Below are 15,896 nucleotides of genomic sequence, written 5' to 3' on the forward strand. Positions count from 1 at the left end.
CATAAATTAAAAATATATAATGCAAGTAAATAATCATGGCAAAGCTCTGTAGTAGGTGGTATTAGCTCAGGATTGAAGAAGATGTCCAAGAAAACCCAAGCCAGTAATTAAAGCAAAATTTCAGCCCAAATCTTTTTGTAAAAAATGTGGAAAGGTTACAACCTTTGTCACTGTCCGTGTCACCTTCATGAAGATCTACCTATTATTTGTCATGCTGATCACTGTCTAATGGAGAAAAGGGTAAGGAAAATCCAAACTTTTACCGCTGCCACTAACACAGAATAGATGGCATATCTTCCAATGGGGATACCTGTTCCAGTGAAAAGTGCCAAATGTGGCATTTCCCATCTCACTTCCTGGTGTGTCCCAGGAACAGGAAATAAAATCTCCTCAGTTGGAACAAAGATAACAAAAATAAGTTTTGGTTGGCAATGGGCTTCATGGGTTTAGGATTGAGGTTAGTGGTCTTTTTTAAACTTGTTCATGGCTTCAAAATCCCCCAGCTGACTACTTGGCCTCAGGTTCTGAGTGGTAAAATCCACCATATGGACTTTAGTGACATTCAGTATTACTTAGGCTGGAAGAAAATTCCACAACACAGTAGCCACGGTGGTTAATGTACACACTGATCACAATTCTATTCCTAAACAATCTAGAAGTTTGGCACATGATAAATTGTACAGATTTGGTCATTTGAAGCCATGGTAGACTACGCCCTAGTTGCTTTTGCAATCTGCCGGCAATCCTTTTCAAAGCAAATTGCGAGTCACTACTTGCATGAATATGAGCACTTCCCCAGAATGCAAATGAGTTGCCTGTTGATTGGGCACCAAGCACCATGGTGTGAAGAGATAAGCATGCCTTTCTTTCACTACACAGAATTAGAGTCACTTCACAAGAGCTGCAGTGTGATGGCTGATACTTAAGGGTAGATCTTGGCATATTATGAAATCAGTTGTCTACCTAACAAGTTTACTCATTTAGATTTTCCTACAGGCTTTTGCTAAAGAGAATATTCTGTAAAACCATTTGCTCAAGTGTCAGAGCCCTCTGGAGTGCTGGAACCAAGAGATGCAATTAAAGTTACAAATGGCAGTGGCTGCATCTGGTATTGTAGCATCGCCTCACAATATTCCATTGGTTGGACTCCAAGTAAGCAACATCAGTTTGGCATTCCACTAATCATTAAAATATGGTTGTGGAAGGCATGGACTCTTACAGTTACTACCCAGAAGAGAGGCCCCAACCCAATAGATCTCTATTTTTATGAGCTGTCATTTCTAACAAATGTACAACTGGTGCATACTTGTATCAGCAATGGTGCCTTTCTCCCCAAAGAGCAGCCACCATCTATACAATTGCCAAAAAATAACAAAAATACTATACAATACCAAGTTTCCTGGCTTCTTGTAGCACACCCCAGCATAATCTTAATTGTTCTTATCTATAAATATTGATGGGAGCGCCAACGCAGTACATGACACTTCATAGCAAGACATTACGTTATTCAGGACACAGAACAGAATAATCGTGTAGCTGATACCCCGGTGACAAAAAGGAAATAAATAACACAGTAGACAGAGAACAGGAATGTCAGCAGGTTTTGTGTCTGCTATATTCCTTTCAGCAAAGTGGCTTCATGTATTGTATCTCAGATACATAGCGAGGCATTGTATTGTGCCAGTCACTCACACCACTGTACAACAAATAGCAGGTCAGGGAAGATGGGGGATTTAACAAAGTAGTAACGGGTTAGGTTTCAGCTCATTGTGAAAGTCTCTACTGCATAGTCAAGGTTCCTTGTACAGGTAGGTGAGCTCATTCTCAACATGTAATATCAAGACAATGAGAAATGTACCAGAGCAATTTCCAGTTCTTTATGTCTTTGCATGAGCTGTTTTTCCAGTTCTACAATTTTTGACATCGCTTCATTTTCTGTGTCTAGGAGCTTTTCAGAAAGCTGGAAATAAAGATAAAGAAACATGGTTTATTTGTATTCATTTACATGGTCCCACATTTCACATGGTCTCCACATTTCAAATTTCACAATAAACCATTCACATCACTCCAGGCAACAGTGGAGTTTCTTGGATTCAATAAAAACTCATGTAAGACTTCTAAGATCCAGTAATGGGTGTTTATGAGTGAATCCCAAAGTGTCTTAACAAGTACGGCTTCTGTGAGGAAGTATGTTCAAGAACTGACCGCTTTAGAGGTCATTAGTAGTGTTTTTATGACTTTTATTCCAAAACTTGCTCATTGCAACAGAAGAACCCCGCTGTTCACCTATATACTGAACGTTACTGAAACAAAGAACCTAGGCAGGTAGTGTATATGGTGGGAAATAAACCCAAAACACCAGTGATGTAACTACTAAGCCATTATGCAACAAACAGGTCCCAGTTGCAATGTTTCTAGTGCAGTTCAGGGTATTCATAAAAAATACAAACAGAAAGATATAAAGAAATAATCACTTTCAAACATTTTTATCTTTCAGTCTCTATGCTCTGTTTAATAAAGTCATAAGTTTTCTAGCAGGATTCTCTGTATATGAATCTAATTTGATAACGTTCATATAGAAATTTCCAGCTAGTACAATCAACTTTATCTTTACTGATACGGCCATAGTTGGATCAGACCATAACGAGCCATGCTTTGGTTCCACATTATAATGGAGCAAATATCTAAATGGTTAACTTAGATCAATGAGGTCCTGAGCTGAGCTGAATGCTATTGGCATGAGATTGGTTTTTCTCCCTGACCCTGCAAGGAAATTTTTAATATGTCCTAATTTTATCACACATTCCAAGAATATACTGTCAGATTCACTCTGATCTGCCCAAACTGGTATTGAAGTATGTATGAGTGCTCTTTGGAGTGTCTTACAGGCATGACATTCTCTTCATTTGGGGCAAGTGGTGTTAGTGCAAATAAAACAACAAGGACATTTGTATAACCTGCATATGATATAAAACTATTTTTTTAACCTCCCAGGCGGTCAGTATTTTTTCTTTTTCTTATCTATTTCTCACTTTTGAATTTCCCACCGGTTCTGCCCCCCTGCGATGCCAGCGCTCGCAGGGAAGGAACCCGGAAGACGGATGCCGACATCGGCCGGAAGACACAGAGGGGGTCGTAGGGACAAGGTAAGTGACGCTACAGTGTAATCCCGAGTGTGGCTCGGTGTTACGGCTTTTGGTACTGAAAATTAACCCGGAGCCACACTCGGGATTACCGCCAGGAAGGTTAATTAACATTGTCAACCACCACCACCACCACCAATTCCCGTCCAAGCAATATTTCCTTCTAAAATGCTCTGGTCCTTCTCTTACATGAGAAATGTTTTCTTCCAGTTCTTCCACTCTCTCCAGTGCTGCGTTCTTGGTCTCCGCATCCTCCAGTAGAGCACCAACATCAAACACATTATCTAGATAGGCCTGAATCTGGACCTGAAGCTTGTCACTCTCCGTATGCTTCAGTTTCTGAAAGTCAAAGGATGCAAAAGACTGAGTAGAATAATCAGTACATATATTTCACAAAGGCCGATGAAGTACATAGAATGATAATCTGACAAAAAAGAAAGATAATATGGGCTACAGTGTTATACCTGACAATGCCCTATCCTGATTATGTCAGCTCTTCAGATTATTGTTTTGTTCAAGCTCATGCTCCCCTGTCTTGAGGGCCCTATTCAAGAGCAGGGTCACTTTAAGCCAAGAGGGCCTCAGTGGATAATAACATTAGATATAACTAAAGGGGAATTAATGCAAGGGGCATACTTTAAAGTGAACCTGAATTTAGAAAATAAGGATTTCCTATGTGAGTTGTGCCTAAGCTGTACCCAAGAAAATAAACCTTTTATCTGAAATTACTCCTGAAAAATAGCAGTGTGCCTTATAGCTGTATATCTACAGGGCGAGATCTAAGGTACTGCTGCCTTTGTTAGCTAGTCTAAGGAAATTTGGTGTTAGACTGGTGATGTCAAATCTATACTGCTCACTCCCCCTTGCTGGAGGCTCTGAAGAGCAAGCAAGGCCTCTACCAAGATGGCCGCCTCCACACAGACACAGTGCAGAACAATCTTTACTACACACATTGATGAATACATATTAATGGAGGTCCTTTAGTGTTTTAAGCTGCTCATGTAAAACTATTTTTTTAATTGCCAACTAGGCCCGAGCGAACAAGAGTTTTTTTTCGCTTACTAATTAACGACAAGGTACCCATGGCCATCATAGTATATGCACCCCTAGGCATTATACAATTTCATTCAGACCAGAGTCTGATGCTCTCCAAAAGAGATATGTATTTTTATAGCATGATAATTCTAAAGGTTGGTATTACCAGTTTCCTGACACCCAAAGGCTGCCACTTGAACTGGCACTAGAGGATTACACTACCCCACACTAAACACTGCAATTATAGCCCTCTGTTTGTATTCAACTTAGACCCTCCTTGTTTTAGGCAGCTCTGATAATTACATGGCCACAAAGTCAGAGAGGGGTTACACATACAATTACTTTCAAATTATCCATAGGTGGAAGACTCCTCAAAGAGTAATAAATAATTTCTAAAAAAGGAGAAGTACACTTTGTAATAGTATATTTAGTTACAGTTACAATTAAATATAATCACTGTTTCCTCTCATCACCCAGACAGTATACCCTAAGACAATTAGTCATAGCCAGATTAGAAGGTAAAAGGCAGGCACTGTCACAATCAAATGACACAGTATGTAAGGAAAATTCTGTTCATGACATTAACTTTTCTGCATATACTACATTTTGGCATCGGATATGTAGAAATTCTATCTATCTATCTATCTATCTATCTATCTATCTATCTATCTATCTATCTATCTATCAAACATAAATATTTAAGATAACATAAATATTAATTTCATACAGCATAATGCACATACTTACATCCAGATATTCATCCAAGGCTAATTTGGTGAATTCATACTGAAGATGGACTCTGAAATTCATGTCTTCTACAGAATGGACTACGATATTAATGAACTGCATACAGGCCACCTGCAACAGCAAAGCAAGAGTTAACTAATTAGAGATTCTGCAGAATGTGCAGGAAAGTTTGGTGAAGTATACAGCACTCCCCTGATAGCCCTTCCTCCCCCAACTCCTGTCATCACGGTTCCCGATTACCGGCTCTCATCCTCATTACTATTTTTAACATTCCTCAATAGCAAATGAGCCCACTATTATAAAAACTCTGTGCCACATAGGAGTTATTTTTAAAGCAATGGGCGAATTGTAGACATGTTTCTAAGTAATTATAACGAAGAGATTAATGAATGTGAATTCATTACAAATTGCCTGGGAGCTAAGTGGCGTAAAAAATTGGGATTTGAACTGTTTGGGATATATTGAGTGCTTGATCGTATGACAGTGATGCACTTCACTGAAGTAATGCTATTGCATTCCTAAAAAAAAAAAGAAATCCAAAAAATAAGGAGTTATTTCTCAATTAATGGGCCACTATCACAAACAAGTGTTGTATCATGATAATTGTATGTGGTAATACACATAATTATATTATTCAGTATATTTTTTCTGTTTTTGATTTTAATTGATTTATTTCTATTTTTGTCACATTTAAATGCAGACCAAGCTGTCCCAAAAGTGACAGAGACAGGGGTTGGGATAAACTATATAACAGCCAGGGGTGTTTTAAGTCCAAAGAACATCAGGATAGTCTTCTGCCTCTGGCCCCTTGAAAGTGGTTCCAGCCACTGTCCCCTATGTCACTACTGTGTCCTCTACTGTGACAGAGGAGCATGCAGATGAGACCACAAGACTCAGGGGGGACTAGGCGTTAAACACACCTGGAAGTGTGTCAGATGTAGAAGATTCTTCAGAAGGCCCAGCTCTTCAAGAGAGCAAAATTAAATTCCAAGGAAGTGACAGTGTGACTAAGTCATTAGGCCACTTTTTACATTTTAGACCCACTACAGGTTCATCACTTTGACAAGGATCAATGTAAACAAAAAAATGTTACTTTTACACAAAAGAACTACACATTTTTTTAATAAAGAGAGGTAGAGAGAAGAATAAGGAGGAGCAGCCAGACAGTTCTTAGCCAGGGTTGTCCCTATGTGTGACATTACCCAATAGTAAAACAACTGAGGCACCCACCCTCCTCTCTAATTTTCATTTCAAAGGCAATTCCTCAAATAGAATGCTAATTGTTTGCATAGTTTGAGTAATCGTAATAAAGTATTGCATAACTGTAACCATTATATAGATGATTATTGTCTATCCTACTGCCACCTACATAAATTTGGACCCTTGTGCTTCCAGTGCATATAGCAGTTGCATGGTCTGCTATATTCTGGTTATTATTATGCCCTTGCTCCCACAAGCTGGATGTTTTTTACCAAGCACAAGCTGCCACAAACGTGTGGTGTGCAAGGTGGGCTGTGGCGGCAAGGTGGTTGTTCCTAAAGGACACGGTTTATTGTTACACATCTCTTCACATTCCTGTGTCACTCTTGGCATTTGATTACATGACATCGCAAAGCCACAAAGGAAGTTGCTGCTGGAAGACTTGCATCTACTAGGTGCTGTGGTAGCAGGTCTGAATGGGAATAATGAATAAAGGTTTTATAATGGCCAGCAGCTGTCACTGACTGTGGGTCCTGCTGTTATCCAGATCTGATTGGGGAGTATCTCTACTTAGGGTTACCATCTAAACATATATTATTTATACAGGCCCAGGATAGAAATGTCTCTGGAGCATGTATAAACATGTTTCGAGGCCCCCTCCCCTAGTCCCACCCTGAAGGAGATGATCTTGTATCTGTAAGCACCCCTGCATACATCACTGATTGACACTTCTTCTCCAATTTCCTATGCTGGGCTGGAACTCTTTAAGCCTTATGTTCATATAGTATAACTCAACAAGCATGAACAAGTGACAAGTGTTGGGATTGGGTTGATGGAATCAGTTTCAAATCTGTGTAAAATGCTTCCAAGATCATTTAGAATGCATTGACAAATTCACTTGACCTGCAGTTGGCCTCCTTTTGATCTGCATTTGAGCTGCTTCAAACAGATTTTCCATTTTAATAGACTTTTATGGGAATGCAAAACTTGCCTAATGCAAACAAAAGCCCAACAAAAAAGGGCCATACACGGTCAACCTTCCTTACTTAAGCTCTCCATAAATTAAACGAATTCCAGTTGGTTCTTGATGAACCAGCCAAAATTCGCTTGTGGGTGGCCCTGTCGATAGCCCCCCAACCAAGCTCAGAAAGGAGCCAGGTGTACTGTAAAATCCTCGGCCGAACAGACTGCTCCAATCAGCTGCAGTCCCCATTTGGGTATTCTGACAGCAAGTCAGAATACAATAGCCGCAGTGGGAGGTTTGTCTACGTAGGCTTTTTAGCATGGGTGGAGAAATCTATTAAGTGTATTTTCTTTCAACCCCAGGCTGAATGTAAAATATCTAATAGTGCATGGCCTGCTTTAGTCTAAGGGTATTGCCGCATTTCAAATAACCCTCTGCTGTTACTTCATCCGGTTCTATATTATTATACAGGATTTATATAGCGCCAATAGTTTGCACAGCGCTTTACAATATAAGGAAGACATTACAGTCACAATACAATTCAAGACAAAATGGTAAGGAGGGCCCTGCCCCTGAGGACTTTCAATCTATACATTTGTTAACTGGGAACAATAGACATTTTACAATGCCCCAGGACAGAAATTTGTTATATATTATTAGTAACATAAGACAACGCACAGCTTATGTTTTATAGTCCTTTAAAGGTCAGTCGACATGAAACAGTAATAGGTAGAAGCTGGTGAGTTCAAACATCACCAACTTCTTATATCTTTTTAGGCAATCTAGTGCTGTCATATCCCTGTGGGTGCTTTTTTCCAGGTCTGCCTCCCTGAGTGTCATTCCTACTACAGCAAAAGGAGCAATCCTTTCTAAAGAATTCTATACAATGGAAAATAAATGAAAAATCCAACAGGAAAAGAGAGATTCCCTTGTAGTGAGCTAGGTGGGTGGAGCTGGGAACTCAGCGATCATGTTGCAAGTGCCTAAAGGACATAGAAAGGCAGCACGTGATTCAGATCAGTAGGTGGGCTGACCCTTTCATATGACATCATTATTTCCTATATCAGAATAAAATCTTTAGAGTTGTCTGAAAACTTTTTAAATGCCTATACTTAATAACTTAAAAGTAAGTGGAAAGCTTTTTGCTCATGGCGAAACTCTATTGCGTACATTTGAATTATTAATTGCTATTAATATCAATGCATAATTCATTCTATCAGCTGCATTACCACATATGAATGTATAGTATGCCATGACGCATAAGTTGGCGCCACAAGCCTAATAAATTATACACTAGATTATACACTAGTTTTAGAAGATTGAAATTATTATTTTTCAGTATTTAGTTCAGTTATTTACTGTATTTGTTGGCTTACAACCTGTGACAGCTGTATTAAAGGGAGCCTGACCTGACCTACAAAGTGCTGAATTGTAGACAACCTGTGGTGCCTGCTGAAGTGCAGACTACCTGTGGTGCCTGCTGAAATGCAGACAAAATGTGTTGCCTGTTGAAGTGCAGGCAACCTGTGGTGCCTGCTGAAGTGCAGCCAACCTGTGGTGCCTGCTGAAGTGCAGACAACCTGTGGTGCCTGCTGAAGTGCAGCCAACCTATGGTGCCTGCTGAAGTGCAGACAACCTGTGGTGCCTGCTGAAGTGCAGACAACCTGTGGTGCCTGCTGAAGTGCAGACAGCCTGTGGTGCCTGCTGAAGTGCAGACAACCAGTTGTGCCTGCTGAAGTGCAGACAACCTTTGGTGCCTGCTGAAGTGCAGACAACCTGTGGTACCCGCTGAAGTGCAATCAAACTGTGGTACCTGCTGAAGTGCAGATGACCTCTGGTTCCTGCTGAATTACAGACCACCTTTTGTACCTACTGTAGTGCAGACTAACTGTGGTGCCTGCTGAAGTGCAGACAACCTGTGGTGCCTGCTGAAGTGCAGACAACTTTTGGTGCCTGCTGAAGTGCAGACAGTCTGTGGTGCCTGCTGAAGTGCAGACAACATGTGTTGCCTCCAAATTCCTACTGCTACTGTCCAAATTAGTTCCTGTGCCTATATCCTTGTGGATCCTATTGGATCCTAAGTGTAGACCAAACACGGCCCTTGTTTCTCTAGAAATGGAAATTGAACCCTGCTCCCTCAGGATGCCAAACTTTGCCTCCCGTCATTCACCTGTCAAATCCCAGAGGCTCAGTGGGCACCACATGCTTTAGCATTGGTTACTGAATGGCTGGAGGTGGGAGATGATCTCCAAAGATTAAAAATAAATAATGCAGTTATATGTATTTATTAGAATTTTTAAAGGTACCATAACTAGTTTTGATATAAGCTACTTGGTCAGACTGGAAGTAGAAAGCCCAGCACTAGGAGCCAATGAGGCTCTTTTGCACATGTGCTGACAGTGAACATATATTTACATGGGAGATAGAACAGACTGAGCAGAACTGATAATTTGTAAGTGTGCTGATGCTTTTTGATTGTCCAATCAAAAGGCTGGGGTCGTGCTTGTGACCAAGCTGTGCCGCTGCTGCAGTAAAGGTCACAGATCTGGCTACGCTGTCTGGCAAGGGTGTATAAATCTGACAAAAAATGGTCACACAAACTTACCAATTCATTGGCAGGCAAAACAGTTTCTATAAGTGTAGATTGACTGTAAATCTAGCTGATTTGCTGGAGTTCAGTTTAAAGTTAGTAACAGTAAGATAATGACCAATACAATCTTACCATAAAATCAATATTGTTGTCTTCATTCCTGAAATGTTCCATGAGCTTCTCAAATCTCTGCTTCTCGCCGCACACCTAGGAATGAAGCAGGGGGACCAGTAAGACACAAATAAAATACACAGACGTCTCACATTAAGTGTAATTAGCTTTTTTTTAATTAAAGTGTATTGTCTGAAGAAAAAGGTTAGACCCAAGTCAGACCCATGTCAGAGCCTCCAGCAAGGAGAACAGTGAGCAGCACATTAGTGACATTACCAAATTTCACTTCAAATCTCCTGAGACTAGCAGTCAGAGGCAGCAGTGCCTTAGATCTCACACTGCAAATACACAGCTATGAGGTTGTAGGTACAGAAGTGCCCAGGCACATTAACATACCAGGAAATGCACTGCTATGAGGAATTCCAGACAGAATTTTCAGGGCACAATTTTAATTTCCAGATATTCTCTATAGCAGTGGCTCTCAACCTGTGTAACCTCAGGACGCACAATTGTCCTTGGTCATTAGGTCACAACCCAAGCTGCACCGCACTGGAACGCACAGCATTGCGCTACAGTGGGCGGGAGGTGCATTTATGGTGTAATTCAAATGAATTGCACACCCTATAGAGGTGCCGGGAGCCAGAAAGTGATGTCACTTCGGGTCCAGGCGTGGAGCTACCTCACGGCCATACCCCCAGCCCACTACAAGCTGACACTGGATGCCGGGCAGCATATTTGAATGGAAGCTCTGTGCGAGAACCGACAGTGCTGCGTTACAAGGAGGCTGAGGAACCTCTCACGTAGCGCAGTGGAAGGCACGCAGAGACCCACTGCACATAGAGTTGTGACCCACCATTTCAGAACCACGGCTTTATAGCATATCAAATGTTCATTTTGTGAGTTCCGATACATTTTAAAACTGATTTATCTTTTTGTTTTTTTATATTCTGTACTCTGTATAGCTACTGGATAATGAAAGAGCTGCCCTTATGTTTCTTAAATTGTATAAAGTAATACAATCAAAAGGTCCCCATAGAAAAGAGATAACAGACCAAATTGAGCATAATCTGGCAAGGATCATGTGCCTGTCTCTGCCTTGTGGTTACAGTGGGCCAATTTTGATTTACGATGGAGTTGACCATATTATAAAACAAATCAGTGCCTTCATTAACTAATATAGGAGTATAGAATTGTAACTGATAACAAAATAAAGCCATTAGCTTGTCTCCAGCAACAGCAATCTGCACTATTCATAAAAACGCAACAAAAAGAAAAAAAAATGACACTAGTGCAAGAATGCTTTATTCTCACAAAGCCACCTTCCAGGGAGAGTCTCTATATTTAGCATGGATGACACTATGACAACTCCTAACCGCAAAACAATAAATCCCTTGTGTATTTTAGGGTGGTTGCCATGGAGATACAAGTTATTTCATGCAAATAATGCTAATTAAAATATAGATGACACAGTCGGTTGAAGGTCTGTTTTCTGCCTGTTTGTCTTAAGTCATCTGTGTATTCTTCATTAAAAAAAGAAAAGCAGTTACAAAAACATAGTTTTTCTTTTCTGAAGTTGAGTTATGTGACACATTTATTTTGCAGCATTTAAATAAAAAATAGCCTTTTATTGTCTATACAAATCTATGATAGTATTTGGGTTTATTAGATTGCAAAACACACAAAAAGAGATGATATTCAAAATCAAAAATCTACATTTTTGAACTTTCATGTCATAATACAGGAAATACCTAAACACAATCGCTTGTGTGGCATTTCTCTGTGTATTTTTTTTTGTACTGTTTAAAAAATATGAAATTCTCAAAACAGGTATAAAATTAAGCAAATATATTTTGGTACGTTTTTATTAGTAAGATAATTTAAAATAAGTAACGAAAAAGAACAAAAATCTAAACAAACATTTTACTAAAAACATCGAAGAGACTGATGCAAATATTCAGTTGCATGAGCCTTAAAATGAAAAATAGCCCAACACTATTTCCTGATGTGATCCATTGATCACATGCATTTACTTCCATAGTGATCACTAGGCTATCACATATTTTTTGTTTTTTTATGCAGATGACATTATTTACATGTTAGCAACATTTCATTGCAGGCCAAGCTGTCTAGCAAAAGGAACAAACCATATCCACAGCCTGGGCCCTGCTCTGTCGCAGTGACACGCAGGATATATTCATAATACCCCATTATCTAAACCACCTAAACACCAGAAAACTAATATCTGCTGTTTCCAAGTATTCAACGTTGGACACATTCACGGTTGATTACTTATCTATTGTCTGCATATACACTTTTAAAGAATGAACAACAGCTCTACTGTCTGCATATATACTTTTGATGAATGCCCAATTGCTTTATATTTAAGGAGATCATACTCCTCTATGTTTTGACAGTGGACTACAAAGCCTGGTTTTCTATATTTGCACAAACCAAATATCCTTTCGATAACTTTTGCAAAGGGACCTAATCAAAGTTTTCAAGAACTACAGTGTACACCCAAAGAAATGAGAGTAACATTACAGGAACATTTGTGTGTGGCTACCATAATAGTGACACATAACAGTACATTATTATGTGAAATATTGAGCGTTAGAAAGGTTGATGTAAATTAAGGTACCTTTATATATGTAATCATCTCAACTGTAAATGTGTCTAACATTTAATACTTGGAAATAGCAAATATTAGCTTCCCTTGTGTTTTGGTGGCTTTACCACCCTCAGATAATGGAGGTCTCATGAATATAGCCTGTGGTCACCTGGACAGAGCAGGGCTGTGAGTAAAACAAATTTGCCTTGATGTGTTTCACCATGTTTCAAACCCGGTTTGCTTAGAAGGTCATGCAAAAATATTGTGGACCTCATCATGTGAACTATTTACCCTTGGGGACGTTGATGTAAATTAGGATACTGTTAGTGATATATGTCATTTAACTTCATTTGAAGACATATCATGGCCAAGATTTTAATATATCATGGACAAGAAGTAGATATATGAAAAAAACAAGTTTAATTATACTTTAAGAGCTTAACCTCATTCACTAAGTGAATTTTCCTAACAAAGTGAACAATCTATTTGCTTTTCGTATTTCAACCCCATAGTTTATGAGGAGAGCAGCCACTGAGATATACTTCTTGCTGATTTATAACATCTGCTGTTTACTGAATATATAAAGGCAACATATCTCTTGCTGGAAATTACGATATATACTGTAGCTGTTTTGGATACTTAGCTTATGAGGAACACAACTACTATAAAACATTTCCCTGCTGGATTTGGTGCATGTTGCTTAAGTAATACATGAAGGCAATATACGGTACCTTTTGTTGCAATCAGGAATTTATAATACATACGGACCTAGAGTATATTAAACAGACATTTTGCAAAAATTGCTTTGGTAGATATAAGGGGAATGTTTTCCTTCAGACAGTTTCATGGGATCTCTAGAAACCTTGAATATATAATATCTGGAACATTTGGATACATTATCTTTTGAAAGCATGATTTTTGCATATAATAGTCACCCAGAATGTGAAGATTAATGGACAGAAATAACACCTTTTGAGCAATCACAGGGCCCTGCTTATTTTTTAAAATTTTATAATTATATTTAATCTTTATATATTGGATACTTGCTATTTGTGTAATTTTTTTCTGTTTTTCTGATTTGATATAATTTCATTTTTAATTTATTTTCATTAGGGTAATAAATCTTTGTATAATTGTATAGTTTTGATTCATATTGGGCCCTTGGAATGCATTCAAAGGAGTTACCTGTATAAAAAGTCTTTTAACTAGTTTCCATCATTCAGCAGTAAAGATTATTTCATTTGTTGCCAACATTTTTGTAACTAAGCTCCCTCAGGATAAAAAAAAAAAAAAAAATCTCAGCTTGTTATCTCTTGTTAGCTGCTGAACAATGCAAATCACGCATTTTAAGAAAATCCCATTTTTTATTAATAAAATACACAGTTGTGTCAAGTCATGCAGCAGTATGTGGTAGAAATAAAGGCTTATTTTGGGGGATCATACTTGCTAAGTATTTATAGAGTTTTATCCTGAAAGTGCTTTTTCTTCATATTGAATGTGATATTTTCTACATGTGTTGCCTGCATTATGTGTTATAGCCCAACCGGTTTTTACATAAGCTGATATCAATGGCAACACTTAAAAGAATTCTTGGGAGGCTTTGACTTGACTTGTCTTCAATAAGTCACAGTGGTGATCTTGGCCCACCAATCCCCATCCTCTGTGATCATACTAAAAGAGTAATAACTATGGTAGAGAAATGACAAGCCACAACCTCAAGCTGGGACATTCTGCCACTAAAAACCTGAGAGATGTATAAGGAGATGCACATGATAGGAAGACAAAAGGTGATTGATGGAGGTTTGGATAGAATAGGACATTTCTTCCAGGTTTTTTATTTCTGTTCATCGCCCCATTGGGGAGATTTTCCTTCACGTTCTATCCTCAGAAGACCCATGCAAGAAATATGAGGAGTGGTTGTCACCAACACATCAAGGCGTGGACAGCAATCAAAACATTGTCAGACATTCTAACCCTTCCTTACTCCACTATATGTGTTTATGTCTGCATCCCCATTAGTGAGTTTCCCATCAGTCTGCATCCCCATTAGTGAGTTTCCCATCACTTCCTGTCCTGGGTGTGGGGGAAAATCTCCCCAATAAGATCACACATGGCAATAAAAACCGAACATAGGCTCCAGCCTTTAGCCCCACTCTATCCAAAAGAAAGAAAACATTATGAGTGAAGTTGGGTTTAAAAGCTGAATTGCACTGCACTGCAATTTTTAAATGTTCTTTTAGGTCTAGGGTACCTGGGGAAAGGATTTTTACTTACCTGATTCCCCCTTCTGCAGGCTACAAAACCGGTACTTGCCACCTATTCCCCCCTACATTCTGGCAGTTAGAGGCTCGCTGACGTCATCAAGTACAATGCAGGGCCCATAGCGCTGCATTATACTGTATATGAGGGCGCTGAGGGACAGTCCACAAGCCGGAGTCTCGGGGAGATGAGGAGAACGCCAACTGCCAGGGGTGCAGGGATCAGGTAAGTCAAACTGCTTTAGCCAATACCCTCGACCTAAATGAGCATATAACCCCTGCAGTTCCGGGCCAGCCCCACTGCAAGGGGAGAAGACCCCCCCCCCCTCCCCCCGGGAGATAGGCTTTAATTATTTTACACCGTAAGATTTCTTGATTCGTGGAAAATGTATTTGACACTATGATGTGTTGGTTATATTATATGTATCAAAGTAAGAAATGGAGATACTGCTCCTTTCACCACCTACCTGTGGATTTTGACTTTTGTCTACTTATCCACCTCCCTAAGTCTTGACCCTATTCTGTCCTAGACCAGTCCTCATTTACACTTTGAGACTTATTCCATTAACCAAGGCAAAATGCAGAAACTCAATGCATCAGAATTCATCTTTCATGGATCAGACTACAGCTAAAATATGATTGGCTGCCATTGTTACTGCTCTATGCACTTTAGCTTGGCTCAGTTTGATAAATAATCTAAACAGATCATATACCGCTATATGACATATAACATTCCAATCTTGAATCCAAAATGGCTTCACATTATGCAGCAGACAGGTGCACTTTAAGTCTTGAATCCCAGCGCTTGGCTATGCCTCATTTACTCGGCTTGTTCTCTCCCTAAAAACTGATAAATGTTGCATGAACTGAACGGCAACCAGCTCCCCCTTCCAAACATCTGAATGATATTTAGAACAAAGAAATCTTCAAAGCGCAGAGCACCAGCATCTGAGACCCATAAATAATTATCAATTACTTCTATCACAAAGCTTTAATTTCACTGCGTCTATTTATGGGGAGGGATGAGACTAAATCAAAACCAGCTCAACCAGGGAAGAAAGAAAACAAACACGGACAGAGGGCCTCCTCCCCACAGCAACGGCAAGAGATGGTTTTGTTTTGGTTTTTCTTTTATTTTTTTTACCTCCTTGAAGTTATCGAACGCTGATAAAATGATTTCGTGTCCTCCGCGGACAAGGCAGACAGCTGCTAGCAGTTCTAATACAAGTTTTTTTGTTCT

The 15,896-nt window shown here is 39.4% G+C and overlaps 1 protein-coding gene across 1 annotated transcript in view; it reads right to left on the reverse strand.

Annotated features, from left to right (window-relative positions):
• FMNL2 (formin like 2) overlaps positions 1-15,896 on the reverse strand; it is a 199,285-nt gene that overhangs the window by 35,004 nt on the left and 148,385 nt on the right. Inside the window, exons 9-13 of the mRNA XM_018553601.1 lie at positions 15,801-15,894; positions 9,812-9,886; positions 4,926-5,036; positions 3,333-3,482; positions 1,859-1,960 (exon numbers count right to left, since the gene is read on the reverse strand). Coding sequence (XP_018409103.1) covers positions 1,859-1,960; positions 3,333-3,482; positions 4,926-5,036; positions 9,812-9,886; positions 15,801-15,894 — 532 coding nt within the window. The remainder of the gene's footprint in view (positions 1-1,858; positions 1,961-3,332; positions 3,483-4,925; positions 5,037-9,811; positions 9,887-15,800; positions 15,895-15,896) is intronic.

The sequence above is a fragment of the Nanorana parkeri genome, unplaced genomic scaffold, assembly GCF_000935625.1.
Source record: "Nanorana parkeri isolate BGI_ZX_2015 unplaced genomic scaffold, ASM93562v1 scaffold125, whole genome shotgun sequence".
Lineage (NCBI taxonomy): Eukaryota > Metazoa > Chordata > Amphibia > Anura > Dicroglossidae > Nanorana > Nanorana parkeri.